We start from the raw sequence: 27,011 nt of genomic DNA, 5'->3' as shown, positions 1-27,011 counted from the left end.
TCAAATTTTTAGTGAGCGAGCGCCACCAGGCTAAAAACTATTTATGAAAGCAACAACGACTTCAAATTTCATAGAGATTCACTCTTTGTCACCTATTTTACAATGTCACCGTCTGAATGTCTGCTTATAGTAACAAATAAACAGAAATGCAGCCGGTGGTATTTTAAAATTCATAATCTACATAAAAACTGAACTATAGTATATGGTGAAATTTTCAACGGTCAGCATACCTGTTTATAGAATTATTGACAGATATTGTGGCCCTGGGAAACATCATCACTAATCTACAAACTTCAACTTCGATGAAATAGCCCCATTCTTGAGAAGAATGGAACTGTTGCATTGATCGTTGATAATTGTGCATTCGACGAAGCAGAGAGCAGTCATGACGAAATCCCCAGGTTGAAACGGAAAGATCAACGTAGAGGATTCGAACTCGAGTCCGATTATCGCGGATATGACGCGAACAAGCGCTACAAAAAGCAGCGCGCACTGAGCAGGAACAACACATAAAACACAAAATCAAAAAAAACACAAAATTTTAACAAAAACCAAAAAAAGAGATGAAATGAAACAAGAAATCGATGAAATTACGCTAAATTAGTGGGATTATAAAATGAAGCCGAAGATCGATGAAATAATGCAAAATAATTTAATGTGATAAAATGTAAATAAAAATATTATAAAATGAATCTATAAGCTTATGCAGATCTTTTAAAATCGATCAGAAACTATTATATATTACTGTTTAATAAATATGATAAAATGAAACAATAATTCACCGCTCCTTTCTAGAGAGGAATCTTCTGAATATGTAAAAATGAATATCAATAAAGAAATCATGAAAGAAACCGCCTGAGAGTCAAAAAATTGCAGGAAAATACTTTGTTATGTACTTTGGTCAGATTGAAGTTGCGTAATCATAAATAATTATGAATGCTAGCAAAAATCTGCAATGCAAAAATTGTTGTTATGACCTTTGGTAGACGTAGCTGAAGCGTAGAATTTGCTAGATGCGGTTGTTTGGATGATAGAGGACAAACAGGAAACAACTTGACCGAGACCTTGACTTAGACCTTCACAGTCAAGAGAGAAAAGAGACTTGAGAGGTAAACGAGTTTTTTATCAGAGATATTCTAATTATAACAAAAGTAAGTACTTTGAATAAAGTAGGTTAAACGGAAGAAACATGGGCATCCCTCGAGAAGATACATCGACAAGCCTGCGTGAAGTCAACAAGTTCTCAAAGAAACCATCCGACTTTAAAAGAAGACGAAAAGAAGTCTACCAGCTAGTCGACGAGATATTAAAAGACGCTGCATTTGACGAAATGTTTGAAGATTTCATAAACAGATGCTTTTGATACTGAACTAAAGTACGTTTTTTCCCAGTGTATTGAGGAATAAAAGTGCATTGAAATTGATTTGTTTGGTTGTCTATTATTGCTTGATTATATTGGCAGGATAATTACAGTTTTGTTGGTCTTCCAGTAATGATCTTACAGTATTGATTACGTAACAGTAGTTGCAGTTGTCATCATTGTCTGCAGTAGATGTTCGGATCTGAAAGTTATGTGAGGATATGTTTTGTAGTTTGGAATGGTTACCTTGTTTGAACTCAGATGTTTGCTCTTCTGGTCTTCCTTGTCAAGGTCACTGCTGTTCCAAGTGGGGGATAACGTCATCACTGTCGTTGTGTCCATTGTTATGATTATGTCGAGTGTTTACTCATCTGAAGGTCATTGTTATGATTAGTGAGACCATTGTTATGACTAGTGAGGAAATGGGCGCTAGAATGAAACCGGAAGTTGATTGGTGTAGATTGTTTACCTTTGATTGGCTCTAGAATGCGACCGGAAATGACACGCCGCCCTAATCACTGAGGGAAAGTTGTTTGTTTAGACTGGAGCAGTTGTTTACCTTTGGTGGAGAAACAGGAAGTGACCTCGATGTACACCGCCGCCCTAATGGTTCAGGATTGGTCCAATTTCGAACTTCGCGCACACCCGTTTTAGCCATTCACAGAGAACCACAACCCCTCGACAGACAGCCACTCTATATACTACTCAGAGGCCGCTCAAAAACGCTCATTTCTTTGCGCAGTAAGGATAAGAGCGAAAAAACGGGGGGCGAAATCGACCGAAATATTAATTTTGGCGATTGAGATGGAGCGCGCCAATCACGCGCCTCGGAAAGACACTGGTTCGGTCCCCCCCTTCAACTGGTTCGTTCGCCGTCGATTTGTTCTGATCTCGAAACACTCGAACTTGTCTGGTGTTTTGTCATGCGCCAAAAAGGACAAACGTTGAAATTATTCTCTTTCGAAAAATCATAGCGTACTTTTCATTATTACAAGTATCTATTTGTTAATTATTTAGTTTTTTTATAATTATTCTAAGCATCATGCGAGTTCGTTGTGACTGAGAGTCAGGCTCATCACATCAATATAACGGCGTATTTACTATCCACTGGTTAGTGCTAAAACCGAGCAAGCTCAGGTGAAAGGATTTGTGGCCCTAAAAAGGGCCCTTCTGCAATACCAGAAGTGTTCCAAGATGTTCAAAGGACGGATCAGATTTCGCAGAAGTTTGAGCGGAAGAAGGTGTTCACCATTGCTTTCCAAGCGCATTTATGGCTCGTTCAACGGGAACCCAGACGTTCGATGGATCCTCATCTAAATCCTCGATGTTATCATCTGAATCCACGACTTTGGGGTTTTTTCCCGAAGGAGCGGCTCCCCAACCATGGTTGTCTCGCTTCTTTGGTTGTTGCTGGCTGATGGTCTTCGCAGCAGTTGATTTGTGAATGCGCTTCTTGAGCTTGGCGACTTCCGACTTGAGTTCCTCGATGTCTAGGACATGATCCTGAAGTTTGTCAATCGCTGTCTCCGCACTTTCCAAGCGCTCTTCCATGCTGGTGCATTTGATCCCACAGAGGAGCTCAATGGTGGAAGCGATCCATTTGCAAGGCATCATGGGTTGTTGGTTGTTGTCTTCAGTTGCGAAAAAGCAAAAGATTTTTTGAATGGTGAAAATTTCAGTTTCGGGGAGCCTTTTTATACTGCGGAAAATGATTCAGGATGAAGCGTGTTGAGAATTTCAAAAACATCCCTCCGCGCAATGAATGGCTCGATATCGTTCTTGCTTCAAAAGCGCTTATCGAAATGAATCCTGGAACTTCCAGGCTGGAAGATGAAAATGTCCTTTTAACTTTCTCATACTTTGCTTCATGTGATAGTCCCTAGTATTCTAGCAAGATTGTCGGCAATTTTACACTGAAACGACCAAATAGCGAAGGGCTTCATTTTATTGATCTTTGTAGTATCTAGTACCGGCCGGTAGAAGCGTAATATGAGGATGAAATTATGATTGATGGAACTTGCAAAGAACCTAATCCTTCCCGCTGCATTCTCAAAATAAAATTAAGGGGGTCCCCAACGATTTTTCCGAAATTGGCCATTTTCGACCGGCGCTCACGCCGACACAGACATATATTTTTCAAAAATTTTTTCACGTACAAGTAGGTCAAACCTAGATCTAGTGAAGCGTATCTCAGATTCTTTAAAATTCAACCACATCCCGCGCAACGGCGCCGAGAAGGAAAGCATCTCGCAGATAATCGCGTTTTTGGCCATTTTTTCACCTGAGATTACTCCAAAAATTTAGGTTACAAAAAATTTTTTTCCTGCTGTTTCTTAAAGCTCTAACACTAATCTAGTGAAGCGTCTCTCAGTTTTTTCTATTTCCAGAAAATGTGTATGTAACAAAGACGATCAAAAAAATGTACGATTTCGGAAATTTCAATCATGTAAATTGCCCTCTGGGCATAACCCAAACCCATATTTTCGGGCATTTTCAGAAAGCTTAGCTCATAGCCTTTCTAAAAAGGTGCTATGTGCGACCCTTAGACAACTATAAAAAAGGGTTGATTTTTCAATTTTTATGAAGATGAAGCAAAATTGGTAACTTCAAGGTCGATTTTAGACACTTTTTTCTACAAAAATCGAAAAAAGCTAGAGACCTTTTTTGCAGCTTTTTACACGAGGAATTCAGATCTGAAGAGGAAAACATCTAATTCGCAAAATCGCAAAATCGTGGGGACCCCCTTAAGCCGAAAAAGTTTGAAATTTATGAAATGCAGAGGGATAAAATCGAAGTACAGTTTGAAAATGAGGTAATTATCAGAGACCAAATAAGCTATATTTTGAAGAGAGAACACTAAGGTGTCTTTTTTTCTAAGTTTACTTCCAATTTGATAGTCCCTCATTACGTAAACAGTGTCAAGAAAAGTTTGATTTTTGGCTGCCCAAAGTAGCAAAAAGCAAATTTACAAAAGGCCTGTTCGTTTTGTAACCCCAAGATCATAATTCATTTTAAGAGTTTATTGCGGGTCAGAAAAGCGGACAAAAGATACTGCGGCTTCATGAAAGAAAGTTCGCTAAAATGGATCTTCATTGTCGTGATGAACGCAGGTATTCTTCCTTGATTTCAAGACGAAAGTTTTCTTCATAATAAATTACTATTAATAATGTACTTATCGTAGCGGCTATCGGCATGGGAATTATTTACTCGATAACGGGTCCCACTCTCCCCGTTCTAGCGGAGCACTTGTGTGAGAGTCCAGACACAGTTGGGTGGATTTTGGCCGGTCGATCTGCCGGTGTCCTCATTGGCAGCATTATTTGCCCCTTCGTCGATAGGAACGTGGCTTACGTGGAATCTCAATTGCTTTAGAATAATTAAGTAAGCCAAGTCTCAAGGACCGATAAAATCGGACACGTTATTCTCATCTTTTTTTCATGTACAGTTTGCGGTGCCAGCTTGGGAATAATCCCAATTCTTACTGATCTTTGGATAATGATCCTTGTTATTAGCATTACAGGGATCATGTTGGGATACATTGACGCTGCTATTCAGGCTGAGGCTTTTTTAATCGGCAGCTTTTGTTTTCTTGACGGCTGTCCGATTTCGATGATGCAAAACGCTAATTTCCTCCGCTCGAAAAGCCTCCCTCAAGGTCATTATTCTCAAAGTTTGGGGCTCGTTTAAATCCGCTTCCATTATCCAGCTGCACCACTTTATGTTCGGATTTGGGGCCTTCATCGCTCCTCTTATCGTCAATCCCTTTTACGAAGAAGTCGACGATCAAGTTTGTACTTCTGGCGATGACGACCTCACTTGTGGAATCGATGACGACAATGTGATTCTAGTGCCATTTTTAATCGGAATGGGGTGGATGCTTTTCGCCTCTGCAGGAGTCCTCTGGCTCTATTTTATTGATATTGTGGAGAAGATTTCTGTTGATGAAGAAGTCGAGGTGAGAAAAAGGAATGTGGAAGTTGATCGACATAAAATTCCAAGGTTGAAACAAGAAAAGAAGATTCACTGAGAACGCTCTGGCCATTTTTCTTCTTTATATCAGTGTATTACTTTTGTATAGTTGGAGCAGAAAATACTTATCAGGCTAATCTTTTCTCGGTAAGTTAGTTTTTTTTATACAGTCTATATTTACTGACCTTAGTGGGCCGTGTGCACAGAAGTAGGGATGGAAGCTACTGATGCCACCGTGTTGAACTCCATCTTTTGGGCTGGATTTATTCTTGGGAGAGGCGCGGGAGTCTTTGTCACGAGATTTATAACGCCTGGAATGTACATTATTATAGGAACTTGTTGAGAAAAAAATTTGAGAGATTCCTCTGTTCAGATTTTTCTGAGCAAATGATAAAGATAGCGTTGTCATCACAGCTGCCTCAGTTGTGATGCTTATTTGGCCAGCTGACGAGATTGTCCTTTGGTGTGGCACTTTCTTCTGGGGCCTTGGAATAGCCACTTTCTATGGAAGCGGAATAACCTATGCATCTCGATTGACGAATATGTCTGGAAAATGGTTTTTTATATTTGCTCTTGGTAATTCTATTGGAAACCTATCAATGCCCGTCCTTGGAACGGCCCTTGTTTACAGGTAGACGATCTTTACAAGACGAAAGTATAAATCGGAAAATATCATTAGTGATAATCCGAATTCATACATGATCCAAATGTTCGCGATGGCCATCGGCACAGTTCTCGGATACATTGGAATGTGGTACACCGGGTACAAAGCTAAAGGCTCGTCCTGTCTACCAGCAATCAGAAAAGCAAGGGATGAAGATTATGAGAAGAACTCATCGCCGAGTCTGAGAAAATCCCAGGTTTTACCGGAAAAGAAACTCTCGAAATCTGATGAAACGGATTTTTAATTTGTGATACAAATAAAATTACTATTCTGAAGAACAGGAAGTTTGTTTTGCATGTTTTCATTAGGATTGTATACAGGAATTAAAATAATTCTTAAATTAGAATAAACCCCGCAAACCAAATTCTATAGAAAGCTATCATTAGCTCTGGAACTGCTGTACTTTGCGCAAATTTACTCGCCCCTGCCAAGCCGGTGCGCCGATATTTGTGTTTAACAGTAGAGAAGAAAAAGCTTGTGCTCCCTGCAAAGCTTGTTCCAACATTTGCACTGTCAGATTGTTAAACGAGGGAACTGTTCATTTTATTTAGCATTTGACCGTTTTGGAAAACTTCCCGTTATGAAAGAGAGGTATTTGAAATGGATCTTTCTTCTTGTCATGAGCTCAGGTTTGACTATTTTGCTTTGCATTTCTTTCGGTTAGCTTGGGAGATTTGTTTTCAATAATTGTTCAGTTCGAATTGGAATGGGAATAATCTATTCGATTACTGGACCGACCTTGCCTGTACTTGCTGAGCATCTTTGTCAGACGCCAGATACTGTCGGATGGATATTAGGCCTGGTTTCTGGATATTACTGGAAAGTGACTAGATCTAAATCTGGCTAAAACCCGTTGAAAGCTGGAAGATCCGCTGGTCTCCTAATTGGTAGTCTTCTGGCCCCAATGGTCGACAAAACTGACAAGCTAAGCCACATGTTTTTGCTGTTCATCTCCGCGGCTGTCTGTGGCGCCAGCTTAGGAATAATTCCAATTCTCACCGATCTTTGGATAATGATCCTCGTTATAAGCGTTACAGGGATCATGCTGGGGTACATCGATGCTGCCATTCAGGACTGGAGGTCAATCAGCGCGTGATCGTCCGTCTTGAGAATCCGTAGATAAATTGAAAACCGATTGAACCCCGGGCAGGTCATAATCCTCAAGATTTGGGGATCGGTTTCCTCCGCTTCTATAATTCAACTACACCACTTTACCTTCAGCATTGGTGCCTTCATCGCCCCACTCATCGTTACTCCCTTCTACGAAAATGTGGACGACAATGTGTGCGATGCCGGAAGTGACCCAGGAGCATGTGTTGGCATTGGTGATGAAAATGTTATCCTGACCCCTTATTTGATCGGAATGGCCATTATGTTGACCGCTGCGGCTTTGGTCTTGTGGCTTTTCTGTATCAATATTGTCGAAAAGATCGCAGGAAATGTACTAAAAGAAATATTTTCTTATGACTGCAGACTACAGTAATACAGTAATAGTCTGTAAATTTGATTGTAAATACACGGTCTAAGGCGACGACGAAGTAGAATGTGAGACGAGAAAAGAAGACAAATTTGGCACTGTTTGGGCATATTTCCTCTGCGTTACGATTTATTACTTCTGTATTGTCGGAGGCGAAAACACGTACCAGGCGAACATCTTTTCTGTAAGTACAGTAATCCCGACACCTGAGAGATGAGAAGATCAGTCTGTTTCGGGGAAAAACATACTATGCTAACTAAGGTGTCTAATGCAAAGGAGCGCATATAATCTTGTAAATGAGGATCATCCCTTTGTGCTTCCATAATTGAAAAGAAATATACACACTGATATGTACTGTAACTTCAGTGGGCAGTATGCACAGATGTAAAGATGGACATCAATGACGCAACGCTTCTCAACTCGATTTTCTGGGGAGGATTCGGACTCGGCAGAGGCAGCGGTATCTTTATAACAAGGTTCATTACGCCTGGTGTTTTTATTCTGATCGGATAGGGTTGAAATATTTGATTTGAAAGTCATTTATGGACAATGAATTATGCTAATTGAAAGCATGACCTAAGAAAAGAGTTAAAAAACCCTCTCAAGACTTGGTCTTAATCGGCATCCCATGCATAATTCTGCTAATTTGGCCCGAAGATCAAATCGTTTTGTGGGTCTGTACATTCTTCTACGGGCTTGGCACGGCAAGCTTCTATGGCAGCGGGATCAGCTATTCGTCGATATTGACAAATATGTCGGGAAAGTGGTTTTTCATTTTTGGCTTGGGAAATGCACTTGGAAATCTGTCCATGCCTGTTTTAGGAACAGCGCTCGTCTTCAGGTAATACACGGCGACGCGTATCGGGAAAATACGGTATATTGTGCGCAGTGAGCTTGACTTTAGCCGTTGTGAGCTGTAAAGTAGACCTTACACTAGAATCTTTAAATAATCAAAAAACTTAGTGATACGCCTTACAACTTCCTCGTTCAAATGTTTGCGATGGCCGTCGGTGCAGCTGCAGCGTTTTTAGGAATGTGGTTCTTTGGCTACCAAGCTTCTTGTGCAGGATGTCTTCCAGAAGCTGTTCGTGCAAGGGAGGCCGAGTTAGAGGGAGGAAACGAGAAAGTGGAAGATGTTCGGAAGTCTCAGGTCAGCCCGGCTTTTGAAAAAGAATTGTCCGACACTGAATTCTGATGATTTCTAACAACGCTTGGCTACTATCACTTTATTGCTTCTGCGCCTTCTGACCGGCATTTTCTACGGTCATTTTTTCTGTTTATTTAGACCTCCTTCTGTCTATTTCTTTCTTTTATTTACTCTTGACGAGCACTTAGTTCTAAATTATATAACATAGCGAAGAGGTCGACACCTTATGAATTCAATCTGTATAAATAAAAATTATTGCGAAGTCCGGACTCTCGACTTCTTAGATTTTCAAGATTGCATAACGTTTGGCTAGTAATTTTTAATGAATTGATTTCAGGAATCAGATGCTCTCTTGCATGGGGAAGAATAAATGAAAATTCATTCTTGTACCGTTTTAACAAAGTTTTACTTATTGAATTACTTGAATGTAGCATGCAGTAATGAACATTTATCTGATTAACCTGTCTTCGACCAAGTTCTTTATAAGATTAACATCCATTCTCGGTCGCTGAAGTTGACAGGATTACTATTGAAAGTTTTGTCGATGGTATCCAAGATTCTCTTTCTTGAATAAATTTGAGTTAAAATCAGATATCGTCGTTGTAAATAAGTTCAAGAAATATAATATTCATATGAATATCAGTCACAAACAAAACTACAGTTATTTCCGTTACGTTCGTACATTTTCATCCCTTTTTCTTCGAAAATATTGGGTGGTAGCACTGTCAGTGGCATTAACTAGGAGTTTACAGTATTACTGTTTAAAACAGTTCTGTACTTTCGGTAATCAAATTGATAATCGATGATATAAGCTATATATTTCTAAGGTCTCTTAATAAAGCTTTACCAATGATGTATTGTCAGTGAAGAAAGCATTTTGTTAAGTTTATGAGGAAATCCCTCCATTATTAATTGAAACTTTTCTTTGCGTCATGAAAATATGTTTCAGAATGCACATTCAGAGGCGCTGGGTTGACTCTCTAGCCCCATCTTCTGAAGTGATTTCGAGAGGCGTATATAATGACCTTTTTTTATCGAGAAGAGGAGTATAATAAACAAAGAGCAAGGAGTTAATCAGAAGAATTTTCGAAGGAAGAGATGAATAAAGGAGTAGTTCTTTCTCTTTTGCTGAATTTGGGTAACTGCAGAGTTTGGCGAGACAACGACTACGGTGAATATTCTAACACTGGATTCCCGTCGCCCTTCTTTGAGCCTGAAGTTAGAGCTTTTAAATTTTTACCATGAATTACTCAAAAGTTTTGATACTAAGAATTGATATATCAATGCATATGCAATGAGAAGATTGTGTTGAAGCTCGAGAAGGAACAGACGACGGACGATATTTTTACAACTCTGATCCGATGTTTTCCACCAGATCCTTCAATTACTTCAATTTTTGAAAGCACATGACAGTTTCCCGATTTTATACTTTGCTGAAATAAACATGATTTTTGTAGATTTTGTCTATTTATTGATGTTATTCTAATAACTTTACTCAGAATAGTTATCAACAAAAGGGTAGTATCTGACTCCAACATTTTGTGGGAGCTCAACAACTCGGAAGTTTTGGTTCATCGCGGAGATCGTGTCCATTTCGCCAGATTCAAGCGCGAAGTCGAAGACATCAGCGTTTTCGGTCAAACGTTGAGGATTGGTTGTCTTAACATTAATTTCTAGGTATCCACTAAAACTGATTACTTTTGGGATGAGAATGAGACCTCGCTGAATGCCAAATCGAATGCAAATTTGGGCGACAGACTTGTTGTATTTCTTCGCCATAGCGAGGAGTTTTTCGTCCTGGAGGATGGTTTTTGCGTTCTCGTCCCAGACTCGCGTAACTGGCTTAGACGGATTTCCGAGTGGAGAGTACGCCATGACCTTTAGATTTTTGTATATGAAATTTAATTGAAAAATTCCATTACCTGGACATCGTTCTCTTGGCAGAAATTGACCAGAGCATCGTTGGTGAGGTAAGGGTGGACCTCGATCTGGTTGACGACCGGTTTGATTGTGCAGTTGTTCAAAATGCGCTGCAGTTGAAAGATGTTGAAATTGGAAACACCAATCGATTTGACTTTGCCTGCCTGGACGAGTTTCTCCATTGCCTTGTAGGTATCAAGATAGTCGGCGTCACCAATCAGATGTGGTTTCTTTCCATTAGCTAAGGACATGATAGGAAAATTATTTCTATGTTCATCTTACCGGGGCAGGCTGGTTTGGATTCATCAAGGAGCGCTGGTCCATCATCTGGCCCGACAAAATGCATTGGGCAGTGCATCAGATAGCAATCTATTTTCCCATAAAGGTTGATTCAAGATGAAATTATCCTACCGATGTAGTCAGTTTGAAGATTCTTGAGAGACATGTCGCAAGCTCGATCGACATCTTTGGGATCATGGAAGATATTCCACAGCTTGGTGGTCAAATAGAGCTGCTCTCGTTTGACGAAACCGTCTTTGATAGCCTTTGCGACGGCGTTTCCAACTTCGGCTTCGTTTCCGTACACCCAAGCGGCATCAATATGTCGGTAACCGAGCTGAATAGCCGTCAAAGCAGCAGCTTCGACATCGCCCTTGGGCGAGAGCCAAGTTCCAAGGCCAAATTGAGGCATGACGGTGCCATCATTGAGCTCTCGGCCAGGAACAACGGGAAATTCGGGAATCATTTTCTCGGATTACTGATGGATAAAGATTCACTTGAGTGGCCGCTGTTAGCAAAGCAAATATGCAGAGCAATGACTTCGAGCCGTTTTCGTCTGCAAAATGCAAACAACTGCAAACCGCCAGTGATGCAATAACTTCATAAAGTGAAAAGTAGCCTATTACTAATATCCTTTCCTAGGGTGTTACACATTTTTATTTGCCGTGTCCGAACTGATACAACCACAACGTTGTCACAGCGATTACCCCGGAGCTCGATCAAACCGCCGCATTTGTCCGATATGCCCAGTATATTTTCCGCGGATCTTAAACTCAAAATAAAGTCGACTCATAGAGACGAAATTTACAGATGGCAGTCGTCGAACAGCCACTGGGAAAGCGTGGAACTTTAACAAAATACAACAAAAAGGTCAGTCAGAAAGTTGGCAGCACTTACTCATGTTCTTTCAGCCAACAGATGGGAGTTACAGGGCAGGACCAGACTTCAACATAACTGTTGATGGGTGTTGGCAATATGAACTTGGCTCCTGGTTCAATTTCGGCCCTAGAATCTGCCTTCTTTCATTCCTTTGCCCTTGCGTCGCGTTAGGAACTGTAAACGAGCAAATTGGGAGAAAAGGCTGGCCTTACTGCGCTCTTTACTTTCTCAACCCTTTTTGCTGTGGAACTTGGGCAGTAACAGATACGCGATTCAAATTCATGATGCGCTTCGGAATTCTAGATGAAGGACCAATGCGAAACTTTTGCCTTGCAATGTGGTGCACAAGCTGCGTTTTGATTCAAATGCTACAAGAAATCGAGAACCAGAAGAACTCATCTCCGCTCTACGCTGCGGATGATCCAGAAGTAAAAATATCATCATCGAAGGCATGATTTGTTTTATCGCCGATTTTTCAATATATTCTGTATGTAAAATGATGGCATTATTGACAGGTTTTTTTGGCAGGCGGTCCTTCGGGCGAGGCAGGAGGTCTTCTTGTATTCACATTTTGATCCTTGTTCTTCAAGAGAGCAGGCAGTTGCTCCTCGTCTTGTTCTTCCGCGAATTCCATCGCATCTTGGAAGAGGTATTTGAAGTTTGACTCTTGCGTTATCCGCTCATAAACGTCCTCCCAATTATTCTTTGCCACCCAATAAGTGACAGAGTCACCCTTAAATCAATTTCAGGCTGATTTTTTATAAATTTATACGACTCACCTGTTTGGAACGCAGACTCAAGTCTGCACCGAAATTGATGAGCCTCTTCGTTAACGAGTAAAAGCCTGCTTTAGCAGCAATCAACACTGCGGTCCAGCCACGCTCGTCGACACCGTCTACATCTATGAAAACAGGGTGATAATAAATCCAGCGAAAACAGAATGTATGAGCGTGATTTATGCTCTCGGCGTTAACTTAGGATGTTACTTCGATTTTTATACCACAATTGATCTTAATCATCCGTGGTTAAGCAGTTAAACTGCGTCTTATTATGAATATATCCCTTTCGTAATAACTACCTGTACCTATCTCCTTTCTCAGCAGAGTTTCTACTGCGGACTCGTTGTTGATTGCAGTAGCGGCTACGATTGGCGGTTCATACAACCACCCTCCGAATTCCGGGCTAGCCTTGTTCTCCAATAACCAGTCGATTGTATTGTCAGCTCGACCGCGTATGGCACATGTTAGTGGCGTGTCTCCTCGCCAGTTTCGGATATCTAGTGCTAGTGTAAATTCTGTAAAAGAAATTCTCCGTGGCGACTTACTCAGATGAGTTTCTTTCTCAATGAACTCCGTAACAGTTTCTATATCGTCCTCGAAAGAGGCTTTGAATATGCCTGATTGATGTTTACTGTAGTTTTGCGGTTTACACGCCATTTTGGGGACATGCAGTCGGTCGTAAAGTTCTTTTGGCATTTCAACGTCGACATCTGGTCGTGTACAATTCCACACATCCTTGGGTAATCCGGGGTAAGGAACGCGAAAGATTCGCCACTTTGTATGGACGCCAAATATTGCCCTTATCGCAATTTTAGGCCAGCGAGGAAAAGGTCTATCGCCGAGTAAATGGCTCACTACCGGCCGGTTCGCATACCACAATCTCAGATGAGATTACTATAACACTTTTTCTTTTCTAGCAGCTTTCCTTTTGAGGGCAATTTGCCGTCATTACTGCCGAAAATTGAGTGCTTAGGGTTTCAACAAGAAAAGAAAGGGTCTATGTCGGATTGCGGGGTTGTCTAGCATGTTAGCTTTTCAAAGAAAGAACATGAAAATGCCGTGGGTTTTGTCTTTAATTGTTAAGAGTTCGTTTCTTTCTTAGATTTTGAACGGTAATTGGGGGTAGAAGAAAAGGTAAATGGTGACACTTCTGCGTGTCTCCTAATGTTTTCACCGGCTGGCATAGTTCTGGTTAGCGCTAATCTGCGTAGAGCAGAATCTCGGCGCGACCGGGGTGCCCGCAGCTGCCTCCCACATGGGTCGGGCGCTGGTCCGTTTCTTCCCTGCCTCGTTGTAGAACTCGTTTTAAGTGCTGGATCCGAAGACACAGTCTATTGGTATGCGATTTCTACACCGGCGGCACACGACGCTCAATGCGTTGAGAGTGACTCAAGTGGATTCAGAAGACACGAAACAGGGTGAAACGACAGCAGAGTTTAGTTATCTGGTAAATATTAAATTTTCAAGGAAATCCACCAGACGCCGTCGCGACGGGGATCAACTCTGTATACCCTTATTTCATCATTATCATTACCGCCGTAAAATAGCGCACATGAATGTGAAAAAATTCGAATTTCCGTTGAAGAGTTGTTACAAAAATCATAATCAGCTATAAATTGTCAAGGTTTTCATCCGGTAGAACCGCAGATTCCGGAAAGAAGGCACGAGGTAAATGCCGCTCGAAGCTTGCTCGATATTGCCGAGCTTATAGCAACTGAAGAGACGTGACACGCACAGTGGGCCGTTTCCTCAGCTACTTCTCGATGAGAGCAAAGTGCCCCCGACCGTGCACCCCTACATTGGCCTATTCACTCTGGACAGGTTTTTTTTTGCTTAGCAAGCTAATTTTGGCGCCCGTACCGATAATGATTCTAGTGCAGGATCTCCGCCGCCGTCAAGGATCTTCACGGCCATTTTTTCATGCCCTGCGGCCATTGCGGAATGAAGCGGGCTCACACCTGAGGCATTTGTAGCGCTAAAACGGGGTCAAGCTTAATAACTTGTTAACATATATTTGATAGGAAATCAAATGGCTTGGATTGATGATTCCTCGTTTTATGACCCCTAATTAACATCGGCGCCTAGTTTTAGCAGCTCGTCCGCAGCGGCCAGGTCGGGTACGCGCGCGGCAACGTGGAGCAACGTCCTTCCGTAAAGATCGCTCAGCTTGGCAGGGTCGATTTTCACTGCTTTGCAGGCCTGAAATTGATGCTATTCTAATGCATAAACAACACGCCGATTAGCCGATGAATAACGGGCAATAGAAAAGTCGCGATGCATGAAAACCGGAAGTTCTGGTCGACCATCTGAACATCCAGAAGATCAGGCTCCCGTGACGGTTGTTTATTTAGCGCCGGTGTTGGAACGTTGCGGTAGAGTAATTTTTGGGCGGAAAAGAGAAAGACACGGGCTACAGCAGATCGCCTTTATGATTATTCTATAGCGCAGGCCATAAAATGTGTCCTTTTCACCCGGCCGAACTTGTTTCTATATTTCCCAAACAAAGATCTCAATCTTTAATTCAATAAATTTGGACGAAATCGAAAATCGATCGAAATGGCCAACCAGTAATTTCTGAATAAACTCACATTAAGGATCTTCATCGGCGCGGAGCACTTTGCGAATGACACATTTAGGCAGTTTTGCCGCTTCTCGTCCCAGATCCTTTTGTTCAGCAGCGCAGCGGGTAAGTTTGCAGCGATCAATTGAAACCTTTTCTGACCCGAATTTCATGATTGAACCGTGAACTCAATAACTTCGTGAAGAAAAGGATGCTATCTTGCTACATGAAAACCGTTCCTCCGCAGCTGCATTTCGATTCGGGATTGATTCTAGCTCCGTCAATTGATCGTCCAAAGATTTACTCTTAGCAGTGTCTTCTTCACCCCTTTCTGCGCTCATTATCTCTAAGTACACTCCTCCGATTGATGAACTCTCTAAGCCCTAGAACGGAAAGTCAAAGTGCCAAAAAAGTGTCGGAGCTTTTCTTTTGGGAAAAATAGCGCTGCCCGACTATGAGCGGACGCGGTAGCGAGGCAGCGCGCCCTCAAAAGGCGACCCCTACGAAGACCTGCATCCAGCCAAATCCTTCAAAAAGGGGTTACTTTTTATCTTATTAAATATGACTATTACTAATAGTCTATTATAATATAAGTAATATTGTTATACAGGGGTAATTGAAATTGGACAACTTGACTTTCTATATAATGATATAACAAGAAATCGACCTCCAACTGTTGATGTTACACCTCCTAAAAGTCAGAGTGGCAATTTTTTGAAATTTATATATATATTTTTAAAAATATAAATATTTTTATTGGAAAAAGTAATCCTGGGGCGCTTACATAAATCATTATTTTCCGTCATTGGATCCGACTATTTCGGATGCTTGTTTCCAGAAAGAAGCGATCATCGACGTTGAAAGTATTCAGAAAGAAGACAAGTAATAGTGAGTGAAGAGTTGGGGAGGTATAAAGGAGGATCTACGATCATTCTATTTGAGCACAAAGAGGCCCCAAATCAAATCAGTCCAGATTCCTGAGTTTTGAACGGTTTCATCGGTCATTTTAGATGCGCGAGGTTTATAAGGGGCTTACAAAGATAATCAACTCTATCATGTTCAAAAATGCAGTGTATTAGTTCAATCAAATCATTGTCCGAAGAATTCAGTTCCGATTTCTAGTCCTAAATCCTAATTTTAGAAAGAAAAAAATAATAAATAGCTTATTTTTGTACGATTTCCTCTCCGAGATGAAAGCCATCAGTAGCATCTGATCAGAAAGTCTCAAGAAAAGGATGTGGAAATATGAAATCAGAAAAATCCGAAATGGGCCATTTCAAATGGCGAATTCTAAATTTCAAATTGAGCGCTCACTGAGCTCAACCACTCAGCGCGCGTCATTTTCCCCGATGAAGAAAAAGAGAGAAAATCCGACCAGCTTCTAGAAATGATATTTTGCTGTTGATTTTACGAATGAGAAGATTTGATTATCAATTGGAAACATGAACTAACCGTTTACTGATGAAATTTTATAAAATGAAAACTGTATCAAAAAGTTATGAATTGATGAATGAAAATGTCATTCTCGGGATCAAATCCTGGCCCCCTTGTTTCTAGTGCTTATCTGAAAGCCCATTATCTAAGGAGTCGAATGGTATATAAATTAGGGTCTTAGTCATAGATAATGACGTCATTTTGGTCGAAATGAGGGCCTTATGGGGGAAACCTATGTAGTGCCATAACTTTTTATTGGACTTATTTAGCTACGTTGATTTTGGGCTCATTCGATAGAGGAACTCGAGATCTAGGTCGGGAGCTAGAAACCGTGGTTAACCGGCCGGTTTCAAAATTTTGACCACGTGGTTGACCGGGTGGTTGACCGCGATTTTCCTCACCCGACCTAGATCTCGAGCTGCTCTTTCGAATGAGCCTAAGATCAATATACTTTTATATGTTCAATAAAAAGTTATGGCACTACATAGGTTTTCCCCATAAGGGCCTTATTTCGAGCAAAATGACGTCATTTTCTATGACTCAGACCCTAAGTAACATACCATTCGACTCCTAAGATCATGGGCTTTCAGATAAGCACTAGAAAGAAGGGGGTCATGATTTGGTCCCGAGAATGCCATTTTCATTCATCTGAATGGTTAGGGTTCAGTCGTAGATGGAATCATGTCGTTAGATTCGAAATTTGTTGAATATATTATTATCCTATCTAAAGAACATTCTAAAAATAATGATATTCAGAATGAGCGCCGAAGTCGAGCAAATGCCAGTAACGAAGCACGGGGTGCATACCCTCTGCTTCCGATCTTTGAAAAGAACTCACGATACCTTCATTTCGGACCACGGATGCATGCCTGAAGCAGGTACGGAACGAGTGACTTTCTAAGGGTCGATAAATTGAAAATCCTTGAAGATAAAACTGCCGAAGAAATGAAGAAAGCAATAAAGACGAAGCAAGAGTATGGCGGATTAGAGAAGAGTCAACCTAAAGCAGCCAAGATTCCTGGCCGGGCGCTGGCGATCGAAGGGGAGAAGACACTCGCCATTACAGATGGAAAATCACTCGTTGGAGACGGCGATGTAGCGAAACAGAATCGAACTGAAAATGTGCCGACGCCGATTGCCAGGCCAAATCAACATGGAGCTATTGTACCAGGAAATTTTGATCAACTTTTATTCGGGAATTTTGCCATTTTAGTTCATTTTGTGATCATAAAACAGTAAAATCAGACAAAGACAAGCAAGAGGAAAAGATGAAGATCGCCCAGCGAAAAGCTCCAGTGATGCCGAAGCCAAAATGGCACGCGCCTTGGAAGCTTTATCGAGTCATTTCTGGGCATATTGGGTGGGTTCGTTGCGTTGACTTCGAGCCTGGAAACGAGTGGTTTGTTACGGGATCTAATGATAGGTAGATTTTTAAATAAATAGAGCAGTTTTTACAGTTTTTAATCAATTAGATGCATCAAAATTTGGGACTCTGCAAGTGGAAAATTGAAGCTAACCCTGACTGGTCATATTTCCGAGGTCCGAGGCGTGAAAGTATCGACGAGACACCCCTACATCTTCAGTTGCGGACAAGATCATACAGTCAAGTGCTGGGATATGGAATACAATCGAGTTATCAGACATTATCACGGTCACTTATCATCGGTCTACGGCTTGGATTTGCATCCTACTATTGATGTTCTTGTTTCTGGTAGAGATTTTTAAATATTGTAGAATAATTATCATGAAATTTAGTTGGCCGAGATGCTTGTGGAAGAGTTTGGGACATGAGAACGAAGGCTAATGTCATGACTCTTACAGGTTTACCTTAGATTAATCTACCCTGATTATGTACTGATCATTGAATGTCAACTCTTCTTTAGGCCATACAAATACAGTAGCAGCCGTGCGATGTCAAGCCGCTGAGCCTCAAGTGATTACTTCTTCTCACGATACAACCGTTCGACTTTGGGATTTGGCTGCTGGCAAAACGTAAGCCAGCACTTTTCGATTGTTCATCCTCAATTAAATCGTTTTTTTAGTCACTGTACTTTGACAAATCACAAGAAGTCCGTGCGCGCTCTTGCTCTTCATCCCAAACAGTACACTTTTGCTTCAGCTGCTCCCGACAATATCAAACAGTGGAAGTTCCCTGATGGTACTAATTTCTCTAACAAGAGCGAATGCTAAAAAGTATCCCTTTTCTAGGCAACTTCATCCAAAACGTCTCCGGCCACAACTCGATCTTGAACGCTTTGGCGATCAACTCCGACGGTGTCATGGTCTCCGGCGCTGACAACGGAACCATGCAGTGGTTCGACTGGAGAACTGGCTACAATTTCCAGCGATATCAGGCGCCAGTGCAGCCTGGCTCGCTCGATTCCGAATCTGGCATTTTCGCTCTGGCCTTTGACAAGTCAGAGAGTCGACTGATTTCTTGCGAGGGTGATAAGGTTAGGCTCAAAAAAATGCCTTCTTTTGGGTTTAAAATTTTTCCTTTTAGACTATCAAACTTTACAAGGAAGATGCGGAAGCAACAGAAGAAACGAACCCGATCCTGTGGAAACCAGAAGTCGCGCGACGAAAGCGATTCTAGAGCCAATTCTATTTTACTGCCCGTTTCACAATACATGTTCAAATGTGTGAAATTCTCAATTCTAATGTGCCTATACGTACCTCCACCCTAGGGGCAAAAAAAAGGCTCTGGAAACGCTGTTACGTAATGTTTGTGTCAGATTGAGAATCGAGATCGGTTGTGCGCTTCGAGAAGATTCTCTGATTCATGAGCAAGAAATTTTAACACGCAAAAGAAAGGGATAAAAACTAAAGAAAAAATCATGATGCAGAGATTATTTTTAAGCAGGAGCTTTTTATTAGCCAGGCGAGTTTCTCTTCGTCCCGTTAACTTTCCACAATGTAAGTATTCGCATAAATTATGCGGCATAATCGACACGCTTTCCCAATTATAGCGCTATCTTTTCAGCCAGACAATTGAGCCTCACAACTAATCTGGATCGTCGAGTTCGTCGAACAAAAAGAACCGATTCCGACAAAGCGGAACAAGAGCCAGAACCAGAAGATCATCTGGAGGCTTTTGAGAAATATCGAAAAGTTCAACAAGAAAAGAAAAAGATCAGATCAAAAGAAGAGAAAGCTAAAGCAAATGTGCTCAAAGAAGAGAATGCGAAGAAAGAGAGAGCCCTCAATATGGCTGTAAATATACTTCTTGGAATCATTTTGTTGATTGGTTTGGACTCGTTGTATAGATATATCGACTTAACATCGCAAATGCGTATGCAAGAAGGTACGTAACACGAAACACGAATTGGCGATAGTTTACGAGTACTTTAGACTTGGAAAACTTGGACCGAATTCCAATGGATAGATTCTTCACGCACTATCTTGCCCGTGGCGAGGTAGAAGACATGGTAATCCGATTCGACGGAACAGAGCAAAAAGAAGTCGTTGTCAGCCTTCAAAATGGCCAAAAGTTCTTGATGAACGTCAACTACAACAATTTCCATACGGAGCTCGGAAAGTTTGAAAATGAGTACAACATTCATCCAAGCGAAAGAATCGGTTAGAATTGGTCTTGAAAAACAGTCTCTAAGAATATTCTAGCTGGGAGAAATTTGCGAACATTGACGACTGGATCGACTTTCAAATCTATTCACGACTTTTCGGACTACAAAGCGAACATTCAAGGCCAACTTCTCGGTTGTGTTTTCTCCATGATAATCACAGCTTACTATCTTTGTAAGTTTTATCTCTCTCAAATCTTCATTTATGTCTTCTTTAGTTATTGGCGGAGGAACAGTGAAGGGATTGCGACAGCGATTGATGCAAATGGGTCAGATGGTCATGCGCCAAATGGAATCAAACAACCCTAATGCCAAGAAAAACTCGATTACGCCAGTTATGAAGACCAACGTAAAGCTATCAGATGTCGCTGGAATGAAAGGAGAGAAGCAAGAAATCGAGGAGTTTGTCCAGTACCTCAAGAATCCCGACCGTTTCACTTCCCTCGGCGCGCGAATGCCTAAAGGTGTTCTATTGACCGGGCCACCTGGCACCGGAAAGACCATGTTAGCAAAAGCAGTCGCAAATGATTGCAACGTGCCGTTTTATTACAAGGCCTCTTCGGAATTCGTCCAGTCGTTAGCCGGAAAAGGAGCTAAAGACATTAGAGATATGTTCGCTATCGCCCGAAAAAACCAGCCATGCATCGTTTTTATCGACGAGTTAGACGCCATCGGAAAGTAAGTTCGACCATTTTATTGATGAATCACATTCTAAATCGATTACTAGAAAACGAGCCACTGGAATGTCGATGGGAGGCGGTGCGACTGAGAAAGACAACACTCTGAACCAGCTCCTTGTCGAAATGGACGGCATGACTGGATCCGAGAAAGACACGATCGTCCTAATGGCAGCAACTAACAATCCAGAGTCGCTGGATGAAGCTCTTGTTCGACCAGGGCGATTTGACCGGAAAATTCAGTGCGATCTTCCTCCAACGTAAGAGACAGCTAGTTGGGCTGTTCAATTTAAACTTTTCTTTAGCGACGGTCGGCGGGAGATCTTCATGGTCCACTTAAAAACCATCAAAACAGAGAAACCCCCAAAAGTATACGCGGAAATGCTAGCAAAGCTGACACCTGGTTTCTCGGGCGCCCAAATCGCAAACGTTGTGAATGAAGCTGCCTTACTCGCAGCGCGCGAAGAATCCGATCTCATCAAGAGCTCCCATTTCGAAGCTGCAATCGACAGAGTGATGTCTGGTACTCGCAAAGACAACAATACGATTAAACAGGAGACTAAAGCAATTTTGGCGGCGCTTGAAGCTGGTAAATGCGTCGTTTCGTGGCTGTCCGAGACTCAAGATCCCGTTTTGAAAGCTTCCATTGTTCCTCGATCGCACTGGAATGTCGGCTACACACAGTATCAGACAAAAGAGCGCTTTTTACAGGTTTGTCGTCTCTCGAATATTTTCTATTACAAAACGTATAATTCAGTCTGAAGAATATCTAAAAGAACGACTGGGCGTCCTCCTTGCGCCGAAAATCGCGCAAAAAGTGCTCTTTGGCCGAGTATCCACGCAAATTGACAATGATCGGGATTCGACAAACGCTTCTGATCTCGCGACCAAAATGGTCAAATCGTTTGGCTTCTCACCAACCGTTGGTCAGGTCAATTTTACAGATGACAACATGTATTCTGATGGGACAAAGCGAAATATCGACCTAGAGCGGCAAAATATTATGAACGCGGCGATAGCGGCTGCCGAAGAACTCCTCCTTCAAAACAAAGAAAAATTACAGGAAGTTGTGGATTTGCTCATTCGCGAGGAAGTCCTGCACGCCCCTGACTTGGAAAGAATTCTCGGACCAAAAAGAAAAAGAAAACATGAATCATCGACTGAAGAAGACTCTTAAAACTGAAAAATCGAAAAATGAACCTCTCAAACTTATCTTCAAAAAAAAAACATGGGCTTCCCTGACTATTTCGTGTACGAAACTAAAAGTCTCTAGAAATTCTAGTTTCTGAGCATGTTATTTGTCTGAACATGTCAGTTAACTAAAGGCATTTTTATTAATTTACCGTTTCCGTGCTCGGCATAGTCAGAAATAGTTCAAAAATATTCATTCTTTATGTTATCTCACTAAAACTGATATATTCTGTAGAAATTCTAAATAAAGGGTAACGATGAATTTTGCGTGTTTAGATGACACTGTTTTTTGACCATGCGCTACCGGAATTAGCAGGCGAATGCGAAGAAATAATCTTCCACGACAAGGAACAAAGATTAGCAGTATCATCCTTCAACTCGTCCACGAATCAGGGCGTCGTCACAGTTTATAACAGTAATGGAATCGCAGTTGACAGCGAAGTTAAGCATGTTAGACCGGTCAAGATCCTTTGGCATCCGCAGAAACCTATTCTCGCAGCTGTTTGGTCCTCTGGCAGCGTCTTAATCTGGAACACGCTCAACGGTGAGAAAACAGAGCACAGCGAGCTAGCCTCGGATGGAAATTCTATCACGAATCTCGCCTGGTCTCAACCGGGTGGCAAACGACTCGTCACAATACAAAACGACGGCGTGGTGAAATCCTTTCGAGCAAATGCAAAAGCTCAGCTTCAACTCAAACCAGCTTGGGAGCATTCCATTCCCAGTGGAGCTGGAGCGATTCTTTGCCGAAAACAAGAGGGTGCCAGTTCCGATCTCGCCAAGATGGCCGTAGCCGCAGTAAGTGGAGAAGATCTCTTTGGACAGCTTCATACTAGCAGAAGCATGGATCTGACACAAACTGTCGAATCTCTCGGCTTCTTCGTCGGAGCCAACGATGGAAAGATTTACTTCATCGATGCAAAAGGACAGCTCGCTGAGCGTCTCGCTGCTCCTGCAGGAATCACTGAGTTCAAATTCAACCCCGAGCGTTCAATTCTCGTCACTGTCTGCAATGATATCTCCCTCGCCGCCTTCCGAGTCACTCCTGATTCGTCGTTGATGGAGCTTGGAAAGATAAAGCTCTCGGGCAAAACGATATCTTGCGACTGGGCCGCTCCCGGTGTCATGGTGTCTACTACTGGCGACTCTTCGCTAAAAATCTGGGATATGCAAGCTTCAGAGCATCATCTTGTCCAAAACGAAGACGGAGCCTCGATGACCTCGGTCGCATGTCACAATGGAACCGTAGCCGCTGCGTCTGGAGCGAATGGTGTCAGCTTCTGGAGCTATTCTCGCAACAAATCAAACGCTGTTGTTTTAAAATCTAAGAAATCATCGTCCACAAAGCGTGCCTCTTCTCTCACGTGGTTTAAGAAGTCACTTTTGACGCCTCTTCTCGCTGTGGCTAGCCAAAACTCGGCATTTTATTTGCGGGAGCAAGAAATATCTGAAATTTCCCGCGGAGACATGCAAATAGTTCAATTAGGCCCGAAGCGGCTCCAAATTCTTCAGAAATCGGGAAATCTTGTTCACGACAACGACGTGCCTATCTACAATATCGCCATGTGTCCTCCCAACTTCACTATTTATTCCGGACAATCGATGTTCATTCAGGAAATGGGTCCGAACGGACTTGTAACAAACAGCGGCAGCTTCGAATCGCCATCACAGCAACTCGCCATGTCCGCTCAGACCGTTTATAGCTTCAATGATGACCAGACAAAGATTCGCTGTCACTCACTGGCTGGTGTTGAAAAACAAATCTTGACACTCGGAGGCTTCTCTGCAAAAATGACCATCAACGGGAATTATCTCGCAGCAGCGATTGTTCCGAGCACCGTGAAAGTCTTCGATCTTGCCCGACGAGAGGCAAAGCAAACTGTCCATCGCGAGTTGACAAGTTTAGGCGCTGACATCGGCGTTATCACGGACCTCGCCATCAACTCGACTTCGAATCGGCTCTCCATGACGACTGACAATGGGCGAGGCGAGTCAAATTCGAGGATTCACATTTACGCTCCTGATCGTCAGAAAATGTTCTCATTTGATATCAACGACGAAAATGAAAATGAGGAAGACTTTGATCGATTCTACCCGTTGAATATGAAGTGGGACGAACACGATAAACAACTGCTAGCGATTGAGTACGCATCAGCATCCGAACATATCGTCGTACTTGTCTGGTCAACTGACAGCGAAGTTGTTCGGCAGGAAGAAATCGCCTTTCCAAACGATGGAAGAAAATTCCTCAGCTTATGTACACCAAATTTGATCTTCTCTACGACAGATTCAGAGATAAAGAAAGTTCCGCTGCAGGATTTTGTCGGACTGGACGAGTGTGACAATACGACAAGAGTTGCCCTGCTCGATTTTTCAAGGCAAATGGCTCTTGGCGACCTGGACTCGGCGTTTAATTCGATTAAACTCATCAAAAACGAGACAGTCTGGTTGAATCTGGCGAAAAGATGTGTGTATACAAAGCGTTTGGATGTGGCTCAGGTCTGCCTCGCTAATATGGGCAATGCCGCAGCTGCTGCAGCAGTCAGAAAGGCTCAGAATGAAGAGCCATTGGAAGCGCGTGTGGCAATGCTCGCCCTGCAACTTGGTATGAATAAAGAAGCGGAAGAGCTGTACATTCAATCGAAACGATTCGACTTACTCAATAAATTCTACCAAGCGATCGGGCGCTGGGACGATGCGCTATCGACAGCGAAAGAAAGTGACAGACTTCATCTTCGTGCTACTCATTACAATTTCGCAAAGAAATGCGAATGGGAAAAGGAGTACGACCAAGCGGTTGGACATTATGAAGAAAGTAAAACGCATCGATTTGAGATTCCACGAATGCTATTTGACAAACCAGACAGATTGGAAGCATATGTCAAGAAAAACGCAGATATGAACAAGTGGTGGGCGCAATACATGGAATACACGGGCGAGTTCGAAGAGGCGGAGAAGTTTTACAAGTATTGATTACAAGCGTTTGATTTTGATTAAACTTGATTTTAGACAATGCGGCGATTTCCTAGCCTTAGCCCGCGTGCTTTGCGTCAAGGAAGACTTTAATGAAGCAGATAAGCTGGCAAATGAAACCGGCGACCCTGGTATTTTTATCTTTTCGAAATCTTACGTTTTCAACTCAATTTTAGCTGCCTGTCTCCACATGGCTAGACATCATGAACTGGCGGGTGACATCAAGCAGTCAATCCATTTCTACACGAGGGCCGGAGCTTACAATAATGTTATACGTATCTGCAAGGAGCATGGATTCGAGGACCAATTGTTCAATGTTGCGCTTTTAAGGAAAGTTCAAAATTATTATAATTTATTTGTAATGTACCGTAAGGGGACTCCCGTCCCCTTATTATTTAGCATCATGATGATGCCATCATCCTCGATTAAAACTTTTCCATTTATGGAAAGAGCAGCCCACAGCATCAATTTCATTTTCATTAGTCAATTGAATAAATTTGAATTCTAAAAAAGCCAGCCTCGAGACATGCTTCTCGCCGCGGACCATTTCCAGAAGAGCGAGACTACGATGGATAAAGCGGTCTTGCTGTATCATCGAGCAGGGAACCTGGCAAAGGCGATCGATCTGGTGTTTCAGCAGAAACGCTTTGGAGTATTGGAACAGTTGGTTGATGAGTTAGATCACTCAGGAAAAGTTTTTAATCGAATGGAGAAAATAAACATTGAGAATCGAATTTGATGGAAAACTGTATCAAGCTCCTCCTGAGGTTCTCAGTCGCTGCGCCAAATTCTTCTTGGAGCATGGCCGTGGTGCGAAAGCTGCTCATTTGTTTATCTTATCCAAAAGCTACCCACGTGCTCTTCAAATTATCATTGAAGAAGATGTTGAGATGTCGCCTAGGATGGTAGAGCTTTTGGTTTTGCCTCAAGGAACGTGGCTAAGGTAGATTTTATTGGTTTTTCGCAACACTTGTGACATATCTGAGCCATTGAAAGATGTACCTAATCGGGAAAAGATCATGAAAGCCGCTGCTCAGCACTGTTACGATAAAACTCAATTCGCGGATGCGGCAAAATTATTTCAACACGCTGGTAAATTGAGATTTTATCACAGTTTCCCTTTGATTGACGTCTTTTATCAAAATTTATGATGAATTTCTTTTGATCGAAGAATCACTGGAATCACTTATCTAATTTTGATTTCCAGGACAACGACAGGAGGCAATGAAATGCCTGGCGAGACTTGGAGATGTGAAAAAGATGGTCGAATTCGCGCAGCTTGCTCGCGATCCTTCCTTGTTCATTCTCGCTGGCAACTATTTGAGAAGTACTAACGCATGGCAAGAGGATCCTGCGATTCTGAAGGCCATTGTTACTTTCTACAGAAAAGCAAGAAAACTTGATCTGATGACAACGTTCTTTATCGAATGCGCGCAGCATCAGATAGACTCAGCCAGCGACTACGAACAGGTACAGTTGAATACAGAAATATCACTTGATATAGGAACACTTTAATTTAGGCCCTTGGTCTGCTTCAACAAGCCGTGAAGCAACTCCAAAGCTCAAAAGCCGATACGACAGAGCAAATCAACACTCTTCGCGAAAAAGCAGTCGACTACAAGAAATTCCTAGACGTCAAAAAAGCGATGGCTTCTTCTCCGTCAGACGGTATTGATGAAGTTACCGCGCTCATGCGCGAAGTCCACGAAGGAAAGGTAAATTTGACTGATTTGATTGTTGGATTAATGCGTTCTCAACTTTTTAGTCTGCTGTTAGAATGGCTGATCTTGCCGCTTTCTGTGTCAAGTTCCACGCTTCCTCGAACCCGACCAAAGCCACCGAATATCTCAAGTAATTTTTATGCCTATTTATAATGACTATTCTCCCCCTTTCAGGGTGATTCAAAAAGACTCGGAACGTCACGTGACCGAGTTCGTCGACAAAGATACGATCAAGAAGTTGAAGACGAGTATAGCAGCGTCACGTGCTGCCACGCAGAGCCAAAACGAAACAGTTGAAGATTGAGAAAAAAACTCAATTATATAAAAAAAAGAGAAACCGATTGCCCTGCCTTGAAACTTTTTATTTTTGTACTGTGATCAATTTTTATATCAAACAATC

The 27,011-nt window shown here is 42.1% G+C and overlaps 7 protein-coding genes, 1 long non-coding RNA gene and 1 pseudogene across 11 annotated transcripts; 6 read left to right on the top strand and 3 right to left on the bottom strand.

Moving 5' to 3' along the window:
• Positions 1–1,431: 1,431 nt before the first annotated feature.
• On the bottom strand, positions 1,432–2,138 carry LOC145699768 (uncharacterized). The gene is made up of 4 exons (XR_014134078.1): positions 1,920–2,138; positions 1,830–1,878; positions 1,607–1,731; positions 1,432–1,562 (listed from the first exon to the last, which is right to left on the bottom strand). It is a non-coding gene; the product is annotated as an uncharacterized LOC145699768 (long non-coding RNA).
• A 2,717-nt stretch (positions 2,139–4,855) lies between these two features.
• Positions 4,856–6,518, top strand: LOC145698058 (sodium-dependent glucose transporter 1C-like). Its single transcript, XM_081775264.1, has 7 exons — positions 4,856–4,921; positions 5,016–5,315; positions 5,360–5,476; positions 5,520–5,667; positions 5,726–5,960; positions 6,009–6,189; positions 6,366–6,518. The coding sequence occupies exons 1-7, from the start codon at positions 4,856–4,858 to the stop codon at positions 6,516–6,518; spliced, it is 1,200 nt and encodes a 399-aa protein (XP_081631390.1).
• Positions 6,297–9,345, top strand: LOC145698057 (sodium-dependent glucose transporter 1A-like; annotated as a pseudogene). Its single transcript, XR_014133907.1, has 8 exons — positions 6,297–6,622; positions 6,689–6,790; positions 6,854–7,061; positions 7,140–7,462; positions 7,521–7,654; positions 7,837–7,984; positions 8,077–8,311; positions 8,434–9,345. The product of XR_014133907.1 is annotated as a sodium-dependent glucose transporter 1A-like (transcript).
• A 741-nt stretch (positions 9,346–10,086) lies between these two features.
• Positions 10,087–11,306, bottom strand: LOC145698543 (aldo-keto reductase family 1 member B1-like). Its single transcript, XM_081775748.1, has 5 exons — positions 10,949–11,306; positions 10,820–10,906; positions 10,540–10,778; positions 10,316–10,495; positions 10,087–10,276 (listed from the first exon to the last, which is right to left on the bottom strand). Exons 1-5 carry the CDS (start codon positions 11,280–11,282, stop codon positions 10,109–10,111), a joined length of 1,008 nt encoding a protein of 335 aa, XP_081631874.1. The 5' UTR covers positions 11,283–11,306; the 3' UTR covers positions 10,087–10,108.
• Positions 11,307–11,583: 277 nt separating this feature from the next.
• Positions 11,584–12,150, top strand: LOC145700551 (uncharacterized). Its single transcript, XM_081777841.1, has 2 exons — positions 11,584–11,686; positions 11,728–12,150. Exons 1-2 carry the CDS (start codon positions 11,627–11,629, stop codon positions 12,148–12,150), a joined length of 483 nt encoding a protein of 160 aa, XP_081633967.1. The 5' UTR covers positions 11,584–11,626.
• A 3-nt stretch (positions 12,151–12,153) lies between these two features.
• LOC145700549 (uncharacterized) lies at positions 12,154–15,463 on the bottom strand. 3 transcript variants are annotated; one of them, XM_081777840.1, is made up of 7 exons: positions 15,269–15,463; positions 15,063–15,186; positions 14,335–14,673; positions 13,020–13,248; positions 12,780–12,977; positions 12,475–12,596; positions 12,154–12,428 (listed from the first exon to the last, which is right to left on the bottom strand). In XM_081777840.1, exons 3-7 carry the CDS (start codon positions 14,407–14,409, stop codon positions 12,201–12,203), a joined length of 852 nt encoding a protein of 283 aa, XP_081633966.1. In that variant the 5' UTR covers positions 14,410–14,673; positions 15,063–15,186; positions 15,269–15,463; the 3' UTR covers positions 12,154–12,200. The 3 variants fall into 3 exon arrangements, with proteins under 3 accessions (XP_081633966.1, XP_081633964.1, XP_081633965.1); XM_081777838.1 differs by having other exon boundaries at positions 12,156–12,428; positions 12,774–12,977; positions 15,269–15,461; XM_081777839.1 differs by having other exon boundaries at positions 12,158–12,428; positions 12,774–12,971; positions 15,269–15,460.
• A 1,719-nt stretch (positions 15,464–17,182) lies between these two features.
• Positions 17,183–19,116, top strand: LOC145700548 (pleiotropic regulator 1-like). Its single transcript, XM_081777837.1, has 9 exons — positions 17,183–17,346; positions 17,397–17,639; positions 17,705–17,891; positions 17,941–18,179; positions 18,224–18,289; positions 18,352–18,460; positions 18,511–18,626; positions 18,677–18,921; positions 18,972–19,116. The coding sequence occupies exons 1-9, from the start codon at positions 17,214–17,216 to the stop codon at positions 19,062–19,064; spliced, it is 1,431 nt and encodes a 476-aa protein (XP_081633963.1). The 5' UTR covers positions 17,183–17,213; the 3' UTR covers positions 19,065–19,116.
• A 90-nt stretch (positions 19,117–19,206) lies between these two features.
• On the top strand, positions 19,207–22,152 carry LOC145698568 (ATP-dependent zinc metalloprotease FtsH 4-like). Its single transcript, XM_081775774.1, has 8 exons — positions 19,207–19,384; positions 19,452–19,772; positions 19,820–20,047; positions 20,090–20,224; positions 20,268–20,727; positions 20,777–20,986; positions 21,032–21,437; positions 21,484–22,152. The coding sequence occupies exons 1-8, from the start codon at positions 19,306–19,308 to the stop codon at positions 21,901–21,903; spliced, it is 2,259 nt and encodes a 752-aa protein (XP_081631900.1). The 5' UTR covers positions 19,207–19,305; the 3' UTR covers positions 21,904–22,152.
• A 41-nt stretch (positions 22,153–22,193) lies between these two features.
• On the top strand, positions 22,194–27,001 carry LOC145698056 (intraflagellar transport protein 140 homolog). The gene is made up of 10 exons (XM_081775262.1): positions 22,194–24,883; positions 24,927–25,021; positions 25,067–25,224; positions 25,408–25,573; positions 25,641–25,813; positions 25,850–25,982; positions 26,098–26,360; positions 26,411–26,605; positions 26,656–26,741; positions 26,786–27,001. Exons 1-10 carry the CDS (start codon positions 22,194–22,196, stop codon positions 26,913–26,915), a joined length of 4,089 nt encoding a protein of 1,362 aa, XP_081631388.1. The 3' UTR covers positions 26,916–27,001.
• The last annotated feature ends 10 nt before the right edge of the window (positions 27,002–27,011 follow it).

The sequence above is a fragment of the Oikopleura dioica genome, chromosome 2 (assembly GCF_907165135.1).
Source record: "Oikopleura dioica chromosome 2, OKI2018_I68_1.0, whole genome shotgun sequence".
Taxonomy (NCBI): domain Eukaryota; kingdom Metazoa; phylum Chordata; class Appendicularia; order Copelata; family Oikopleuridae; genus Oikopleura; species Oikopleura dioica.
Note: the sequence above shows the minus strand (reverse complement) of the source record. Positions and strands in the feature narration are given on the sequence as shown.

What these genes read in the sequence shown, in the direction of transcription:
- LOC145698543 (XM_081775748.1), bottom strand. Translation starts at nt 11,282, where the DNA reads ATGATTCCCGAATTTCCCGTTGTTCCTGGCCGAGAGCTCAATGATGGC. An exon ending in TCTTCAAACTGACTACATCG is followed by an intron (nt 10,907 to 10,948) that starts GTAGGATAATTT and finishes ATGGGAAAATAG; the next exon opens with ATTGCTATCTGATGCACTGC. An exon ending in GTCTCATTCTCATCCCAAAA is followed by an intron (nt 10,277 to 10,315) that starts GTAATCAGTTTT and finishes ATTAATGTTAAG; the next exon opens with ACAACCAATCCTCAACGTTT.
- LOC145698568 (XM_081775774.1), top strand. Translation starts at nt 19,306, where the DNA reads ATGATGCAGAGATTATTTTTAAGCAGGAGCTTTTTATTAGCCAGGCGA. An exon ending in GCAAATGCGTATGCAAGAAG is followed by an intron (nt 19,773 to 19,819) that starts GTACGTAACACG and finishes CGAGTACTTTAG; the next exon opens with ACTTGGAAAACTTGGACCGA. An exon ending in AATCACAGCTTACTATCTTT is followed by an intron (nt 20,225 to 20,267) that starts GTAAGTTTTATC and finishes TGTCTTCTTTAG; the next exon opens with TTATTGGCGGAGGAACAGTG.
- LOC145698056 (XM_081775262.1), top strand. Translation starts at nt 22,194, where the DNA reads ATGACACTGTTTTTTGACCATGCGCTACCGGAATTAGCAGGCGAATGC. An exon ending in AAAATTATTTCAACACGCTG is followed by an intron (nt 25,983 to 26,097) that starts GTAAATTGAGAT and finishes TTTGATTTCCAG; the next exon opens with GACAACGACAGGAGGCAATG. An exon ending in GCGAAGTCCACGAAGGAAAG is followed by an intron (nt 26,606 to 26,655) that starts GTAAATTTGACT and finishes TCAACTTTTTAG; the next exon opens with TCTGCTGTTAGAATGGCTGA.
- LOC145698058 (XM_081775264.1), top strand. Translation starts at nt 4,856, where the DNA reads ATGATCCTTGTTATTAGCATTACAGGGATCATGTTGGGATACATTGAC. An exon ending in GTACATTATTATAGGAACTT is followed by an intron (nt 5,668 to 5,725) that starts GTTGAGAAAAAA and finishes CAAATGATAAAG; the next exon opens with ATAGCGTTGTCATCACAGCT. An exon ending in CGAGTCTGAGAAAATCCCAG is followed by an intron (nt 6,190 to 6,365) that starts GTTTTACCGGAA and finishes CAAATTCTATAG; the next exon opens with AAAGCTATCATTAGCTCTGG.
- LOC145700549 (XM_081777838.1), bottom strand. Translation starts at nt 14,409, where the DNA reads ATGGCCGCAGGGCATGAAAAAATGGCCGTGAAGATCCTTGACGGCGGC. An exon ending in TGAGAAAGAAACTCATCTGA is followed by an intron (nt 12,978 to 13,019) that starts GTAAGTCGCCAC and finishes AATTTACACTAG; the next exon opens with CACTAGATATCCGAAACTGG. An exon ending in GAGAAAGGAGATAGGTACAG is followed by an intron (nt 12,597 to 12,773) that starts GTAGTTATTACG and finishes CTGTTTTCATAG; the next exon opens with ATGTAGACGGTGTCGACGAG.
- LOC145700551 (XM_081777841.1), top strand. Translation starts at nt 11,627, where the DNA reads ATGGCAGTCGTCGAACAGCCACTGGGAAAGCGTGGAACTTTAACAAAA. An exon ending in TAACAAAATACAACAAAAAG is followed by an intron (nt 11,687 to 11,727) that starts GTCAGTCAGAAA and finishes ATGTTCTTTCAG; the next exon opens with CCAACAGATGGGAGTTACAG.
- LOC145700548 (XM_081777837.1), top strand. Translation starts at nt 17,214, where the DNA reads ATGATATTCAGAATGAGCGCCGAAGTCGAGCAAATGCCAGTAACGAAG. An exon ending in GATTTGGCTGCTGGCAAAAC is followed by an intron (nt 18,461 to 18,510) that starts GTAAGCCAGCAC and finishes TCGTTTTTTTAG; the next exon opens with TCACTGTACTTTGACAAATC. An exon ending in ACAGTGGAAGTTCCCTGATG is followed by an intron (nt 18,627 to 18,676) that starts GTACTAATTTCT and finishes TCCCTTTTCTAG; the next exon opens with GCAACTTCATCCAAAACGTC.